The 17,457-nt window shown below is 40.1% G+C and overlaps 1 protein-coding gene across 1 annotated transcript in view; it reads left to right on the top strand.

Moving 5' to 3' along the window:
* LOC121379961 (stabilizer of axonemal microtubules 1-like) overlaps window positions 1–17,457 on the top strand; it is a 36,151-nt gene that overhangs the window by 3,635 nt on the left and 15,059 nt on the right. The window contains exons 3-14 of the mRNA XM_041508661.1: window positions 1,163–1,264; window positions 3,564–3,665; window positions 4,825–4,926; window positions 5,780–5,881; window positions 6,742–6,843; window positions 9,115–9,216; window positions 10,559–10,660; window positions 11,227–11,328; window positions 12,576–12,677; window positions 14,016–14,117; window positions 15,468–15,569; window positions 16,232–16,333. Coding sequence (XP_041364595.1) covers window positions 1,163–1,264; window positions 3,564–3,665; window positions 4,825–4,926; window positions 5,780–5,881; window positions 6,742–6,843; window positions 9,115–9,216; window positions 10,559–10,660; window positions 11,227–11,328; window positions 12,576–12,677; window positions 14,016–14,117; window positions 15,468–15,569; window positions 16,232–16,333 — 1,224 coding nt within the window. The remainder of the gene's footprint in view (window positions 1–1,162; window positions 1,265–3,563; window positions 3,666–4,824; window positions 4,927–5,779; window positions 5,882–6,741; window positions 6,844–9,114; window positions 9,217–10,558; window positions 10,661–11,226; window positions 11,329–12,575; window positions 12,678–14,015; window positions 14,118–15,467; window positions 15,570–16,231; window positions 16,334–17,457) is intronic.

Below are 17,457 nucleotides of genomic sequence, written 5' to 3'. Positions count from 1 at the left end.
ACTCATCGAGTAATCTGAGGAACTGGTGACCTACGTTGGTTTTCACGTTGGAGCTATATGGTGGGTTGTACCAGGTGATGTTTCTATTGCGGTTGTTTCTGCGTCTGTTGTTTTCTGCTGTTGGGGTGTATTTGAGGTTATAGTTATATCCGCTCTTGAGTAAGGCTTCCTTATATGGGCGTTTCGCTTCTTCAAAGATGCACTCATTCGAAGATATATCAGAAAGCCTTTTATTTATTGTTTTTGGTATACTGCGGATGATATTTGGAGGGTGGTTGCTCTTGTTGTGGATGTATAAAGGTGTGTTGTTTGGTTTCATATAGGGTTTGACTGAGCTCTTTTCAAGGTCTAGAGTTACGTCTAAGTAATCTACAGATTTTTTGTTGGCGACTATGGTGATCTTGAGTTTATGGTTTGCAAATATTCTGCAAATATCTTTTTTGATTATCTCTATGGTTCTCGGTGACTCATTGAATGCAGCTAGGCCATCGTCGCGATATAGTCCTATATTGTTGCCGTATTTGGCTTGTATATATATATATATATATATTTTTTTTTTTTTTTTTTTTTTTTTTTTTTTTTTGTAAATAATTTCAGTTTCTTTGACGTAAAAAGAAAAGTAAAAGTGTCTTGGAAATAACAAAAAAATGGCAGTTTTTGCGCGCAATTAAAAAAAATATTCGGTTCAGAAATAAATAAAACTTCAATACATACCATAGTAAGATAGCGACACATGCAGCGTTATGGACGCCATTTTGGTTTTATGGCCTGGTAGTCTTGATATAATATAACTATTTGATTAATTTCACTACAGACGAAGCAACAAGAAAATAATCAGTTATCTCATTAAAGCAAGACTATACCAGTCCATAAAACGGTGTCTAGACTGCCGAGTGAAGTTTCTTAGTGTGTGTGTGTGTGTGTGTGTGTGTGTGTGTGTGTGTGTGTGTGTGTGTGTGTGCGTGCGTGCGTGCGGGGAGGGGGATCCGAGTCATGCCACCAATAAAATATATTTTAAATTTCAAAAATGCATTGTGTATATTAAAAGAAATTCATTTGAGTATTGGTGAGTGTTTTGGTGTGTGGGTGGGTGGTAACCTTTAAACCCACCCCTTGCATACGCGCATGTACAGATAGATACGTTGGTTTTGCTGTATTTCAGGAAAGATTACATTAGGTACGATGAAGCGCCCCCTAAATCCTGCAAACCACAAAATACGCCTATTAAAGCAGAAGAACCCGCGGACAGTCTCACCACCAACAGGTAACATACTAGGTCGAATACATTATTTTAAAGTGGACACAAAATTGGACTGAAATCTGGAAGGTTTTTCCGAGGCATGTTGTCCGAAACATTTTCAAATAGAGATTCTGAGACGTGCTTTCTTTGGGTGGGGTGGGTGTGGGGGTCCGAGTCATACCACCCATGAAATATATATATAATTTCAAAATACATTATATATATATATATACTCTTCAAAAGAAGAAACGCAAAACCACATTGTCGTAACATTTGGAGAATTGATTTAATTATTGAATGGTGAGTCCGATAATTACCAAATGTTGCAGGATTGTTCACAATTCACTCTAGTCCATTGTGAGTAAGTGATAGGACACACCACCAAGGTCAAGGTCATCTGGAGTCAATACCGGGTGTGGCCTCCGCGTGTGTTGACAACTGCCTGGCACCGCCTGCCCATTGAAGCAACCAGAGTACGGATGGCGTCCCGGGGAATGGTGGCCCACTCGGCCTGCAAGGCTGCTGCTAGCTCGGGCAGGGTCTGGGGCTGTGGTTGTCGCTGTCGGAGGCGTCGGTCCAACTCGTCCCATAGATGCTCAATTGGGTTCAAATCCGGTGATATCGATGGCCAAGGAAGGACATTAATGTTGTTGTTCTGTAGGAAAGCCGTTGTGAGACGTGCTGTGTGAGGCCTGGCGTTGTCATGTTGGAACACTGCGTTGGCGTTGGCCATAACTGGAACGATGTGTGGCCGGAGGATCTGGTCAATGTAGCCCTGTGCATTCAGGTTGCCCTGCACGTGGACCAGGTCAGTTCTGCCAGTGTGTGAGATGGCTGCCCACACCATGACACTACCCCCGCCGAATCTGTCCACTTCCTGCACGCAGTTTGCCGCATAACGTTCACCACGACGCCTATACACGCGACATCTTCCATCATGACGTCGGAGCAGAAATCGGGACTCGTCACTGAACCACACCTGGCCTCAGATTACAGTTATCTTCCCATTTGGTTGTCCAAAATCCGGAAGTTTCACCGCGCAAGTAGTCTGCTGTTTGACTGTGATTATTTCATGGCAGACAGCTATGAAGTGGCAACTGTTTGACTGAAGTGACAGGGGATAGCATGTAGTTTGTAAACATGTGTAACTTGTTGACATTGAAGACTTGTTTGTGGTAATTCCGGCCCATGCAAAAGTAGTGCTTTTTGTGTAAAATGGGTGTACTCCGGCCTGGTTTAGAGGGTGTGTCTGTTTAAACCAATATGCTGGGAGAAAGAGCTGGACAACAGGGGTTGTCCTTTTCAGGGTATGTGTCCCCCATGCAGGCAAAGGTACATACAAAACTTCACGGGCCTGCTGATATTAATAAAAATGTTATAGCCACTAAGGCTATATAGAAACATATAGCGAAATTAATTGTGGTCTGAGGCCACCTGTCTCCATCGCAGTTGAGGCCATTGTCGATGAATCTGGCACCACTGCAGTCGGAGTCGACGGTGTTGTGGTGTTAAGATGACACCTCGAACTGGACGTCTGGCACGAATTCCTACCTCACGTAGGCGGTTCCGTACGGTCTGGTCGGATATCCTGCGCAAACCTGGTATTGCTGCGGCTGTGGAGGTGGCAGTAGTCAATCGTTCCCGAAGGTGGCGTACCCGGATGTAGCGGTCCTGCCCGGGGGTAGTGACCCGTGGTCGACCGGATCTAGGGAGGTCACGTGTTGATCCATGTTGCTGGTAACGGTCCCACAGTCTGGAGATGGTGCTTGGGGACACATGGAATGCCCTGGCAACGGCCGATGGCATTGTTTCTCTGCGGTTCACTGAGACGTGGCATGTCCTGGATTGTCAACTGTCGGCCAGATACAGAGGCCAGGCAAGCGAACACCCTGCACTTTTATACTGTCGGTGTTCATGTTGCACGTGCAGACAACGCACGTGCAGTGGTGACATGGTTTGCACGTGGCTGCGTTTTTGCGAATATTCACATTTTGGAACTTTATTGTACAGTAGCTGCGTTTTATCGAATGTAACCGTGGGAATGTGTTTGGGACATGCAATGACCTTATATTCACAAAGCATGAACCGGTAGGAAACATAAAATCGGAGTTATAACCCATTTGTACCCTTTTGCGTTTCTTTTTTTTAAGAGTATATATATATATATATATATATATATATATATATCAAAACAAATTTATTTGAGCATTCTTGTTTGTGGTGTGTGTGTGTGTGTGTGTGTGTGTGTGTGACACTCTTTAAACCCACCACTTGCATACGCGCATGTACAGAGAGATACGTTGGTTATTTTGCTGTATTTCAGAAAAGATTACATTAGGTACGATGAAGCGCCCCCTATATCCTGCAAACCACAAAATACGCCTATTAAAGCAGAAGAACCCGCGGACAGTCTCACCACCAACAGGTAACACACTAGGTCGAATCCATTATTTTTAAAGTGGACACAAAATTGAGAAAAAGGGAAAAGAATGAGTTTCCCGAAGTTAAATAAATGGACTGAAATCTGGAAGGTTGTTCCGAGGCATGTTGACCGAAACATTTTCAAATAAAGATTCTCAGAGACGTGCTTTCTTGGGGTGGGGTGGGTGTGGCGGTCCGAGTCATGCCACCCATGAAATATATGTATAATTTCAAAATACAATATATATATTTATTATATACATAGCAATGAAATATATAGATCTACGGAAACCATAAAAGTCATATCCGGTGAAAAGTCATATTTTCACAGTGAAAATATAGAAGTCGTATTTACTTTTTTGTAAAAGTGCACGATTAAATTATCTCCCTTTGTCTCGGTTCTTTGTATTTAAATTTGATGATTACCAATGCATCTGATCGTATTTGAAAAATATAAAATGTAATTTAAACAACTGTACCTATAAAAACGGGATACAAAGTGCAATTACGATAAAATATATAAAGCAAATTGAATACGAAGCTAAATAATGATGACACAATGTAGTGTCATCGAGTTTAAGTGTAAGAATGTAACGGCGTTCCACTCGTTTTGTTTTTGTGGGAGTTTTTAAAGGATCGCTTTGTCAGGTATGTTTGCACCGCAGTATTGTTAAATAAATGTTAATAAAGATAAATTGTAATCAAATTTCTTTTTAAAAGTCTATGGTAAAGTAAATTTTCTGGCAAAGTTCCATAGGAAGAAATATATCATGACGTTACGTGTTTTCGATAGGATAAGTGAAAGATATTACCAAATGGCGAAAGATATTGTCAAAAATTAGGAAATATGTATATAATAAATAGACCATTTCATGGTGTTTTTCCGAATACGATTTTTATGTCAACTCATGATGTGTGAAAACCATATTTTCACTCATTGCTTCGCAATTCGTGAAAATATGGTTTTCACACATCACTCGTTGACATAAAAATCGTATTCGAAAACCCCCATGAAATAGCCTCTATATATATATATATCAAAACAAATTTATCTGAGCATTCGTGTATGTGCGTGTGCGTGCGTGTGTGTGACACTCTTTAAATCCACCCCTTGCATACGCGCATGTACAGATAGATACGTTGGTTATTTTGCTGTATTTCAGGAAAGATTACATTAGGTACGATGAAGCACCATCTAAATCCTGTAAACCACAAAATACGCCTATTAAAGCAGAAGAACCCGCGGACAGTCTCACCACCAACAGGTAACACACTAGGTCGAATCCATTATTTTTAAAGGGGTTACAAAATTGAAAAAAATGGGAAAAGAATGAACGGACTGAAATCTGGAAGGTTGTTCCGAGGCATGCTTTCCGAAACATTTTCAAATAATGATTCTCAGAGACGTGCTTTCAGGGCAATTTAGTGTGGCATATTGTGGATGATCAGATCAATGATTCTCCGAGGTAGTTCGATCCTGCAAAGCAAACATCTCAAGCGAGCACTCAACTGACTCAGCTAAATCCTGCCCTGTTGGATATTGGATGTAAAATATTTGATAATTCTGATACGTCGTCTTCCAGAAAAAAACAGCTACAGTTTTCCATCAGCAGCAAAGGATCTTTTATATACATTTTCTCTGAGTGAGAATAAAATATACATCTGTCTTTAATATACAAGTCGTGGGTCAACCGAGGAGATTCGATCCTCCGATCCAGCACCTCATACATTTACGTGTGTGTGTGGTTGTTTGTGTGTGTCCACGACTGGAACATCAAAGGCCGTGGTATGTGCTATCCTGTCTACGGGATGGTGCATATAAAAGATCCCTTGCTGTTAACCGAAAAGAGTAGCCCATGAAGTGGCGACAGCGCTTTTCCTCCCTCAATATCTGTGTGGTACTTAACCTTATATAGGACCACATATAACCGAAATAAAATATGTTGAGTGCGTCGTAAATAAAAAAAATTCTTCATTTCTTCCTTGTCTGTGTGTGTGTGCGTGTGTGTGTGTGTGTGTGCGTATGCGTGTGTGCGTGTGTGTGTGAGACCGTTTAAAGCCACCCCTTGGATATGCACATGTACACATAGATAAGTTGATTATTTTTCTGTATTTCAGGAAAGATTACATTAGGTACGACGAAGTACCACCTAAATCCTGCAAACCACAAAATACGCCTATTAAAGCAGAAGAACCCGCGGACAGTCTCACCACCAACAGGTAACACACTAGGTCGAATACATTATTTTTAAAGGGGTTACAAAATTGAAAAAAAATGGGAAAAGAATGAACGGACTGAAATCTGGAAGGTTGTTCCGAGGCATGCTTTCCGAAACATTTTCAAATAAAGATTCTCAGAGACGTGCTTTCAGGGCAATTTAGTGTGGCATATTGTGGATGATCAGATCAATGATTCTCCGAGGTAGTTCGATCCTGCAAAGCAAACATCTCAAGCGAGCACTCAACTGACTCAGCTAAATCCTGCCCTGTTGGATATTGGATGTAAAATATTTGATAATTCTGATACGTCGTCTTCCAGAAAAAAACAGCTACAGTTTTCCATCAGCAGCAAAGGATCTTTTATATACATTTTCTCTGAGTGAGAATAAAATATACATCTGTCTTTAATATACAAGTCGTGGGTCAACCGAGGAGATTCGATCCTCCGATCCAGCACCTCATACATTTACGTGTGTGTGTGGTTGTTTGTGTGTGTCCACGACTGGAACATCAAAGGCCGTGGTATGTGCTATCCTGTCTACGGGATGGTGCATATAAAAGATCCCTTGCTGTTAACCGAAAAGAGTAGCCCATGAAGTGGCGACAGCGCTTTTCCTCCCTCAATATCTGTGTGGTACTTAACCTTATATAGGACCACATATAACCGAAATAAAATATGTTGAGTGCGTCGTAAATAAAAAAAATTCTTCATTTCTTCCTTGTCTGTGTGTGTGTGCGTGTGTGTGTCTGTGTGTGTGTGTGCGTATGCGTGTGTGCGTGTGTGTGTGAGACCGTTTAAAGCCACCCCTTGGATGTGCACATGTACACATAGATAAGTTGATTATTTTTCTGTATTTCAGGAAAGATTACATTAGGTACGACGAAGTACCACCTAAATCCTGCAAACCACAAAATACGCCTATTAAAGCAGAAGAACCCGCGGACAGTCTCACCACCAACAGGTAACACACTAGGTCGAATACATTATTTTTAAAGAGGTCACAAAATTGAAAAAAAAGGGAAAAGAATATGTTTGCCAAAGTTAAATGATCCGAGTAAAATCTGGAAGGTTCTTCCGAGGCATCCTTTCAGAAACATTGTAATAAAGATTCTCAGAGACGCGCTTTCAAGTCAATTTAGTGTGGTATATTGTGGATGATGAACTAAAAGACAGCAAAAACACAACCAATAAACAAAACGCAGCTAATTGAAAAAGGCACTTTAAACGGGCCGGCTGACCTGATCACGTGACACCTGTGAACCCTCTATGGATCCGCCATTGGGTCTTCAGTTATTGGAAAGTTAAAGTTTATTTTGTTTAACAACACCACTAGAGTACATTTATTAGTTAATCATCGGCTATTGGATGTGAAACATTTTGTAATTCTGACATATAGTCATCAGAGGAAACCCGCTATATTTTTCCTAATGAATCAATGGATGTTTTATATTCACTATTCCACAGACAGAAAAGCATATACCACAGTCTCTGTCCAGTTGTGGTCCACTTATTGGAATGAGAAAACCCAATCCATTCAATGGATCCACCGAGGTGGTTCGATCCTGCGATGCAAACAGCTCAAGCGAGCACTCAGCTGACTGAGTTAAATCCTGCCCTGTTGGCTATTGGATGTACAATATTTGATAATTTGATATTTGACACGTAGTCTTCCAGAGGAAACCAGCTACAGTATTCCATCAGCAGGAAAGGATCTTTTATATACATTTTCTCACAGACAGAATAATATATACAACAGACTTTGATATACGAGTCGTGGATCAACCGAGGAGATTCGATCCTCCGATCCAGCACCTCTGGGTAGACCCTACCGACTGAGCTAGATAATGACCTCGGTACTGTTCACTTGAAATGTTAGGATGGACGTCGAATAGTACACTGAAATTCGAATTTTCCCAATTGATTCCAATGTGACTGTGAAAGAATTTAAGAACGAAATTTGAGTAGTAAATTGAAATTCATCAATTTACGTGTGTGTGTGTTTATTTCTGTGTGTGTGTGTGTGTGTGTGTGTGTGTGTGTGTCTCTCTCTCTCTCTCTCTCTCTCTCTCTCTCTCTCTCTAATCTCTCTCTCTCTCTCTCTCACGAATCCATTATTTTAAAAGGGGTCATAAAATTGAAAAAAAGAAAAAGAATGAGTTTGCCGAAGTTAAATGAACCGAGTAAAACTTTCCGAAACATTTTGTAATAAAGATTCTCAGAGACGCGTTTTCAAGTCAATTTAGTGTGGTATATTGTGGATGATAAACTAAAAGACAACAAAAACACAAACAATAAGCAAAACACAGCTAATTGAAAAAGGCACTTTAAACGGGCCGGCGGAACTGATCACATGACACCTGTGAACCCCCCTATGGATCCGCTAGTGGGTCTTCGGCTATTCTAAAGTTAAAGTTTGTTTTGTTTAACGACACCACTGGAGCACATTGCTTAATTAATCATCGGCTATTGGATGTCAAACATTTGGTAATTAAGACACGTAGTCATCCGAAACCCGCTGCATTTTTCCTAATGCAGCAAGGGATGTTTTATATACACTTTCTCACAGGCAGGAAAGCACATTCCACGGCCTTTATCCAGTTTCTGTGTACTAGTTGGAACGAGAAAACCCCAATCCGTTCAATAGATCCACCGAGGTGGTTCGATCCTGTGACGCAATCACCTCAAGAGAGCACTCAACCAACTCCGCTAAATCCCGCTCGTCGGTTATTAGATGTACAATATTTGATAATTCTGATACGTAGTCTTCCAGAAAAACCAGCTACAGTTTTCCATCAGCAGCAAAGGATCTTTTATATACATTTTCTCTGAGTGAGAATAAAATATACAACGGTTTTTCATATACTAGTCGTGGGTCAACCGAGGAGATTCGATCCTCCGATCCAGTACCTCTGGGTAGACCCTACCGTCTCACCTAGATTCTGACCTCGGTACTGTTCAGTCGAAATGTTAGGATGGAAGTCGAATAGTACACTGAAATTAGAATTTTCCGATTTTATTCCAATGTTACTGTAAAAGAATTTAAGAACGAAATTCGAGTAGTAAATTGAAATTCACAAATGTACCTGTGTGTGTTAACCTGTGTGTGTGTGTGTAACCGTGTAAAATATGTTGAGTGTGTTAAATAAAGTGTGTGATGTGTGAGACCTTTAAAGCCACCGCTTGGATACTCAGATGTACAGATCGATAAGTTGATTATTTTGCTGTATTTCAGGAAAGATTACATTAGGTACGACGAAGTACCCCCTAAATCCTGCAAACCACAGCACACGCCAATCAAAGCAGAAGAACCCGCGGACAGTCTCACCACCAGCAGGTAACACACTAGGTCGAATCCATTATTTTTAAAGGGGTCACAAAATTGAAAAAATTGGAAAATAATGAGTTTGTCGAAGTTAAATGAACCGAGTGAAATCTGGAAGGTTTTTCCGAGGCATCCTTTCACAAATACTTTGAAATAAAGATTCTCAGAGACGCGCTTTCAGGGCAATTTAGTGTGCTATGCACTTTTCCACAGGTAGTAAAGCACATTCCACGGCCTTTGTCCAGTTGTGGTGTACTGGTTGAAATGAGAAAAACCCAATCAGTTGAATGGATTCACCGAGGTGGTTCCATCCTGCGATGCAAACATCTCAAGCGAGCACTCAAATGACTCAGCTAAATCCTGCCCTGTTGGATATTGGATGTAAAATATTTGATAATTCTGATACGTAGTCTTCCAGAAAAAAACAGCTACATTTTTCCATCAGCGGCAAAGGATCTTTTATATACATTTTCTCACAGACAGAATAAAATATACAACGATCTTTGATATACGAGTCGTGGGTCAACCGAGGAGATTCGATCCTCCGATCCAGCACCTCTGGGTAGACCCTACCGTCTGAGTTAGATTCTGACTGTTTGCAGGTACTGTTCAGTTGAAATGTTAGGACAAAACTCCAACTTGAAATCGAATGTTACCGCGATATTGGAATGGCAGGACAGAATATATTGAAATTTGAATTTCTTGTTTCAAGTCAAACGTTACCGTTAAAACTGTAATGTTACGAAAAAATTCAACTTATTATGAAAACCGAATTTTCACCTGAATTTTGAATCGTATGATGAAATTCGAATGTATATATTGAAATTCTATTTTAAAAATGTAAACGTTACAACTATGAAATTCGAATGTTGAAATAAGATTATTACACTTGAAATCTCAAGCATAAATCCTGGAATAATACATACATGCGTATGTATATATAAGCACGTATTTAGGGAGATACATATATATGTACACACATGCAGACCAGGCGAATGTCAGGAAATTAGGCAGTGGGGGTGTCTAGACTGTGGCTAGTGACGTTTCTTGGAGGGGGGGGGGGAGGGTGTCCAAGTCATGCCACTCATAATATATATTTCCAAAAATAAAAAAATACAATTTATATTAAAACAGTGTGTGTGTGTGTGTTTGTGTCCATGTGTGTGTGTGTGTGTGTGTGTGTGTGTGTGTGTGTGTGTGTTTATGTCCGTGTGTGTGTGTGTGTGTGTGTGTGTGTGTGTGTGTGCGTGTGTGTGTGTGTGTGTGTGTCTGTGTGTGTGTGTGACCCTTTAAATGCAGCCCTTGAATACGCGCATGTACACATACATACGTTGATTATTTTGCTGTATTTCAGGAAACATTACGTGAGGTACGACGAAGCACCATCTAAATCCTGCAAACCACAAAATACGCCTATTAAAGCAGAAGAACCCGCGGACAGTCTCACCACCAACAGGTAACATACTAGGTCGAATCCATTATTTTTAAAGGGGTCACATAATTGTAAAAAATAAACCCGGAAAAGTTAAATGAACCGAGTGAAATCTGAAAGGTTGTCAAACATTTGCTGATTCTGACATTTAGTCATGAGAGGTAACACGCTATATTTTCCTGATGCAGCAAGTGATTTTTTATATGCATTTTCCCGCAGACACGAATGCACATACCACAGCCTTTGTCCAGTTGTGGTGTATTGGTTGGAACGAGAAAACAAATATTTGATAATTCTGACACGTAGTCTTCCAGAGAAAACCAGCTACAGTTTTCCATCAGCAGGAAAGGATCTTTTATATACATTTTCTCACAGACAGAATAAAATATACATCTGTCTTTAATATACAAGTCGTGGATCAATTGAGGAGATTCGATCCTCCGATCCAGCACCTCTGGGTAGACCCTACCGACTCAACTAGATTCTGACCTCGGTACTGTTCAATTGAAATGTGTGTGTGTCCCTTTAAATCCATCCCTTGAATACGCGCATGTCCACATACATACGTTGATTATTTTGCTGTATTTCAGGAAACATTACGTGAGGTACGACGAAGCACCATCTAAATCCTGCAAACCACAAAATACGCCTATTAAAGCAGAAGAACCCGCGGACAGTCTCACCACCAACAGGTAACACACTAGGTCGAATCCATTATTTTTAAAGGGGTCACAAAATTGAAAAAATGGGAAAAGAATGAGTTTGCCGAAGTTAAACGAACTCCATGAAATCTGGAAGGTTGTTCCGAGGCATGCTTTCCAAAACATTGTAATAAAGATTCTCAGAGACGCGCTTTCAGGGCAATTTAGTGTGCTATGCACTATTCCACAGGTAGTAAAGCACATTCCACGGCCTTTGTCCAGAATTTCAGAAAATCCCATTCAGTTGAATGGATTCACCCAGGTGGTTCCATCCTGCAAAGCAAACATCTCAAGGTAGCACTCAACTGACTCAGCTAAGTACTGCCCATTTGGCTATTGGATGTAAAATATTTGATAATTCTGATACGTAGTCTTCCAGAGAAAACCAGCTATATTTTTTCATCAGCAGCAAAGGATCTTTTATATACATTTTCTCACAGACAGAATAAAATATACAACGATCTTTGACATACGAGTCGTGGGTCAACCGAGGAGATTCGATCCTCCGATCCAGCACGTCTGGGTAGACCCTACCGACAGCTAGATTCTGACCTCGGTACTGTTCATTTGAAATGTTAGGACGAAAGTCGAATAGTACACTGAAATTTGAATTTTCTGAATTTATTCAAATGTTACTGTGAAAGAATTTAAGAACAAAATTCGAGTAGTAAATTGAAATTCATAAATTTACGTTCGAAATTGAATGCTACTGCGAAATGTGAATGACGGGACAAAATTAGAATATATTTAAATTCGAATTCGAAGTTATTATAAAATCCTACTTTTCTCTTGAATTTTGAATGGTAGGACGAAATTTGAATGTATATACTAAAATTCTATTTTAAAAATGTAAATGTTACAACAGAAATTCGAATGTTGAAATAAGATTATTACACTTGAAATCTCAAGCATAAATCCTAGAATAATACATACATACGTATGTATATATAAGCACGTATTTAGGGAGGCAGACCAGGCGAATGTCAGGACATTAGGCAGTGGGGGTGTCTAGACTGTGGCGAGCGAAGTTTCTTGGGGAGGTGGTCCGAGTTAAGCCACCCATAATATATGTACAATTTGAAAATACATTGTATATTAAAACAAACTTATTGGAGCATCACTGTGCACGCGTGCGTGCGTGCGTGTGTGCGTGTGTGTGAGAGAGAGAGACCTTTAAACCCCACCCTTGCATACGCGCATGTACACATAGATATGTTGATTATTTTGCTGTATTTCAGGAAACATTACGTGAGGTACGATGAAGCACCCTCTAAATCCTGCAAACCACAAAATATGCCTATTAAAGCAGAAGAACCCGCGGACAGTCTCACCACCAACAGGTAACACACTAGGTCGAATACATTATTTTTAAAGGGGTCACAGGGGCGGCGCAGACTCCCGTATCACTTTTCAAAGAGGTACGGCATGGCGCCCCTGGGTCACACAATTGAAAAAAAGAAAAGGATGAGTTTGCCGAACTTAAATGAACCGAGTGAAATCTGGAAGGTTGTTCCGAGGCATGCTTTCGGAAACATTTTGTAATAAAGATTCTCCGAGACGTGCTTTCAGGGCAATTTAGTGTGGTGTATTATGGACGATAAACTAAAAACAACAAAAACAAAAACAAACAAAAAACACAATTAAAAAACGCAGCTCATTAAAAAAGGCACTTTAGACGGGCCGATAGACCTGATCACGTGACACCTGTGGACCTCCTATAGATCCGCCAGTGGGTCTTTGGCTATTCGAAAGTTAGTTTATTTTGTTTAACGACACCACTGGAGCACATTGATTAATTAATCATCGGCTATTGGATGTCAAACATTTGATCATTCTGACACATAGTCATATGAGACAACCCGCTGCATTTGTCCTAAAGCAGCAAGGGATGTTTTTTATCTACTATTCCACAGACAGGAAAGCACATACCACTGCCTTTCTCCAGTTGTGGTGTACTGGTTGGAACGAGAAAAATCCAATCAGTTGAATGGATTCACCGAGGTGGTTCCATCCTGCAAAGCAAACATCTCAAGCGAGCACTCAGCTGACTCAGCTAAATCCTGCCCTGTTGGCTATTAGATGTAAAATATTTGATAATTCTGATACGTAGTCTTCCAGAAAAAAACAGCTACAGTTTTCCATCAGCAGGAAAGGATCTTTTATATACATTTTCTCTGAGTGAGAATAAAATATACAACGGTTTTTCATATACTAGTCGTGGGTCAACCGAGGAGATTCGATCCTCCGATCCAGTACCTCTGGGTAGACCCTACCGACTGAGCTAGATTCTGACCTCAGTAGTAAATTGAAATTCATAAATGTACGTGTGTGTGTGGTTGTTTGTGTGTGTCCACGACTGGAACATCAAAGGCCGTGGTATGTGCTATCCTGTCTACGGGATGGTGCATATAAAAGATCCCTTGCTGCTAACCGAAAAGAGTAGCCCATGAAGTGGCGACAGCGCTTTTCCTCCCTCAATATCTGTGTGGTACTTAACCTTATATAGGACCACATATAACCAAAAATAAAATATGTTGAGTGCGTCGTTAAATAAAACATTTCCTTCATTCCTTCCTTGTTTGTGTGTGTGTGTGTGTGTGTGTGAGAGACCGTTTAAAGCCACCCCTTGAATATGCACATGTACTCATAGATAAGTTGATTATTTTTCTGTATTTCAGGAAAGATTACATTAGGTACGACGAAGTACCACCTAAATCCTGCAAACCACAAAATACGCCTATTAAAGCAGAAGAACCCGCGGACAGTCTCACCACCAACAGGTAACACACTAGGTCGAATCCATTATTTTTAAAGAGGTCACAAAATTGAAAAAAAAGGGAAAAGAATGTGTTTGCCAAAGTTAAATGATCCGAGTAAAATCTGGAAGGTTTTTCCGAGGCATCCTTTCACAAATACTTTGAAATAAAGATTCTCAGAGAGACGCTTTCAGGGCAATTTAGTGTGCTATGCACTTTTCCACAGGTAGTAAAGCACATTCCACAGCCTTTGTCCAGTTGTGGTGTACTGGTTGGAATGAGAAAAACCCAATCAGTTGAATGGATTCACCGAGGTGCTTCCATCCTGCGATGCAAACATCTCAAGGTAGCACTCAACTGACTCAGCTAAATCCTGCCCTGTTGGATATTGGATGTGAAATATTTGATAATTCTGATACATAGTCTTCCAGAAAAAAACAGCTACATTTTTCCATCAGCGGCAAAGGATCTTTTATATACATTTTTTCACAGACAGAATAAAATATACAACGGACTTTGATATGCGAGTCGTGGGTCAACCGAGGAGATTCGATCCTCCGATCCAGCACCTCTGGGTAGACCCTACCGTCTGAGTTAAATTCTGACCTCGGTACTGTTCAATTGAAATGTTAGGACAAAACTCGAACTTGAAATCGAATGTTACCGCGAAATTGGAATGGCAGGACAGAATATATTGAAATTTGAATTTCTTGTTTCAAGTCAAAAGTTACCGTTAAAACTGTAATGTTACGAAAAAATTCAACTTATTATGAAAACCGAATTTTCACCTGAATTTTGAATCGTATGATGAAATTCGAATGTATATATTGAAATTCTATTTTAAAAATGTAAACGTTACAACTGTGAAATTCGAATGTTGAAATAAGATTATTACACTTGAAATCTCAAGCATAAATCCTGGAATAATACATACATGCGTATGTATATATAAGCACGTATTTAGGGAGGTACATATATATGTACACACATGCAGACCTGGCGAATGTCAGGAAATTAGGCAGTGGGGGTGTCTAGACTGTGGCTAGTGACGTTTTTTGGAGGGGGGGGGGGAGGGTGTCCAAGTCATGCCACTCATAATATATATTTTCAAAAATAAAAAAATACAATTTATATTAAAACAAATTCATTTCACCAGTGTGTGTGTGTGTGTGTGCGTGTGCGTGTGCGTATGCATGTGTGTGTGTGCGTGTGCGTGTATGTGTTTGTGTATGTTTGTGTCTGTGTGCGTGTGCGTGTGTGTGTGTGCGTGTGTGTGTGTGTGCGTGTGCGTATGCGTGCGTGTGTCCCTTTAAATGCAGCCCTTGAATACGCGCATGTCCACATACATACGTTGATTATTTTGCTGTATTTCAGGAAACATTACGTGAGGTACGACGAAGCACCATCTAAATCCTGCAAACCACAAAATACGCCTATTAAAGCAGAAGAACCCGCGGACTGTCTCACCACCAACAGGTAACATACTAGGTCGAATCCATTATTTTTAAAGGGGTCACAAATTGTAAAAAATAAACCCGGAAAAGTTAAATGAACCGAGTGAAATCTGAAAGGTTGTCAAACATTTGCTGATTCTGACATTTAGTCATCAGAGGTAACACGCTATATTTTCCTGATGCAGCAAGTGATTTTTTATATGCATTTTCCCTCAGACATGAATGCACATACCACAGCCTTTGTCCAGCTGTGGTGTACTGGTTGGAACGAGAAAACAAACACACTCATTTCAATGGATTCACCAAGGTGTTTCGATCCTACGACGTAAGCACCTGAAGCGAGCTAAATCCTGGCCCGTCTGCTATAAGATGTAAAATATTTGATAATTCTGACACGTCGTCTTCTAGAGAAAACCAGCTACAGTTTTCCATCAGCAGGAAAGGATCTTTTATATACATTTTCTCAGAGACAGAATAAAATATACATCTGTCTTTAATATACAAGTCGTGGGTCAATTGAGGAGATTCGATCCTCCGATCCAGTACCTCTGGGTAGACCCTACCGTCTCACCTAGATTCTGACCTCGGTACTGTTCAATTGAAATGTGTGTGTGTGCCCTTAAATCCATCCCTTGAATACGCGCATGTCCACATACATACGTTGATTATTTTGCTATATTTCAGGAAACATTACGTGAGGTACGACGAAGCACCACCTAAATCCTGCAAACCACAAAATACGCCTATTAAAGCAGAAGAGCCCGCGGACAGTCTCACCACCAACAGGTAACACACTAGGTCGAATCCATTATTTTTAAAGGGGTCACAAAATTGGGAAAATGGGAAAAGAATGAGTTTGCCGAAGTTAAACGAACTCCTTGAAATCTGGAAGGTTGTTCCGAGGCATGCTTTCCAAAACATTGTAATAAAGATTCTCAGAGACGCGCTTTCAGGGCAATTTAGTGTGCTATGCACTTTTCCACAGATAGTAAAGCACATTCCACAGCCTTTTTCCAGAATTTCAGAAAACCCCAATCAGTTGAATGGATTCACCCAGGTGGTTCCATCCTGCAAAGCAAACATCTCAAGGTAGCACTCAACTGACTCAGCTAAATACTGCCCTGTTGGCTATTGGATTGTAAAATATTTGATAATTCTGATACGTAGTCTTCCAGAAAAAAACAGCAATATTTTTCCATTAGTAGCAAAGGATCTTTTATATACATTTTCTCACAGACAGAATGAAATATACAACGGACTTTGATATACGAGTCGTGGGTCAACCGAGGAGATTCGATCCTTCGATCCAGCACCTCTGGGTACACCCTACCGACTGAGCTAGATTCTTACCTCGGTACTGTTCAACTGAAATGTTAGGACGAAACTCGAATAGTACACTGAAATTCGAAATTTCCGAATTTATTCCAATGTTACTGTGAAAGAATTTCAGAACGAAATTCGAGTAGTAAATTGAAATTGATCAATATACGTTTGAAATCGAATGTTACCTCGAAATTGGAATGGCAGGACAGAATATATTGAAATTTGAATTTCTTGTTTCAAGTCAAAAGTTACCGTTAAACCTGTAATGTTACGAAAATATTCAACTTATTATGAAAACCGAATTTTCACCTGAATTGTGAATGGTAGGACGAAATTTGAATGTATATATTGAAATTCTATTTAAAAAATGTAAATGTTACAACTGTGAAATTCGAATGTTGAAATAAGATTATTACACTTGAAATCGCAAGCATAAATCCTGGAATAATACATACATGCGTATGTATATATAAGCACGTATTTAGGAAGGTACATATATTATGTGTACTCACATGCAGACCAGGAATGTCAGGAAATTAGGCAGTATGGGTGTCTAGACTGTGGCTAGCGACGTTTCTTGGGGAAGG

The sequence above is a fragment of the Gigantopelta aegis genome, chromosome 2 (genome assembly GCF_016097555.1).
Source record: "Gigantopelta aegis isolate Gae_Host chromosome 2, Gae_host_genome, whole genome shotgun sequence".
NCBI classification, from domain to species: Eukaryota; Metazoa; Mollusca; class Gastropoda; order Neomphalida; family Peltospiridae; genus Gigantopelta; species Gigantopelta aegis.
The sequence above is the reverse complement of the archived record's forward strand: the minus strand, read 5'-3'. Positions and strand labels throughout refer to the sequence as shown.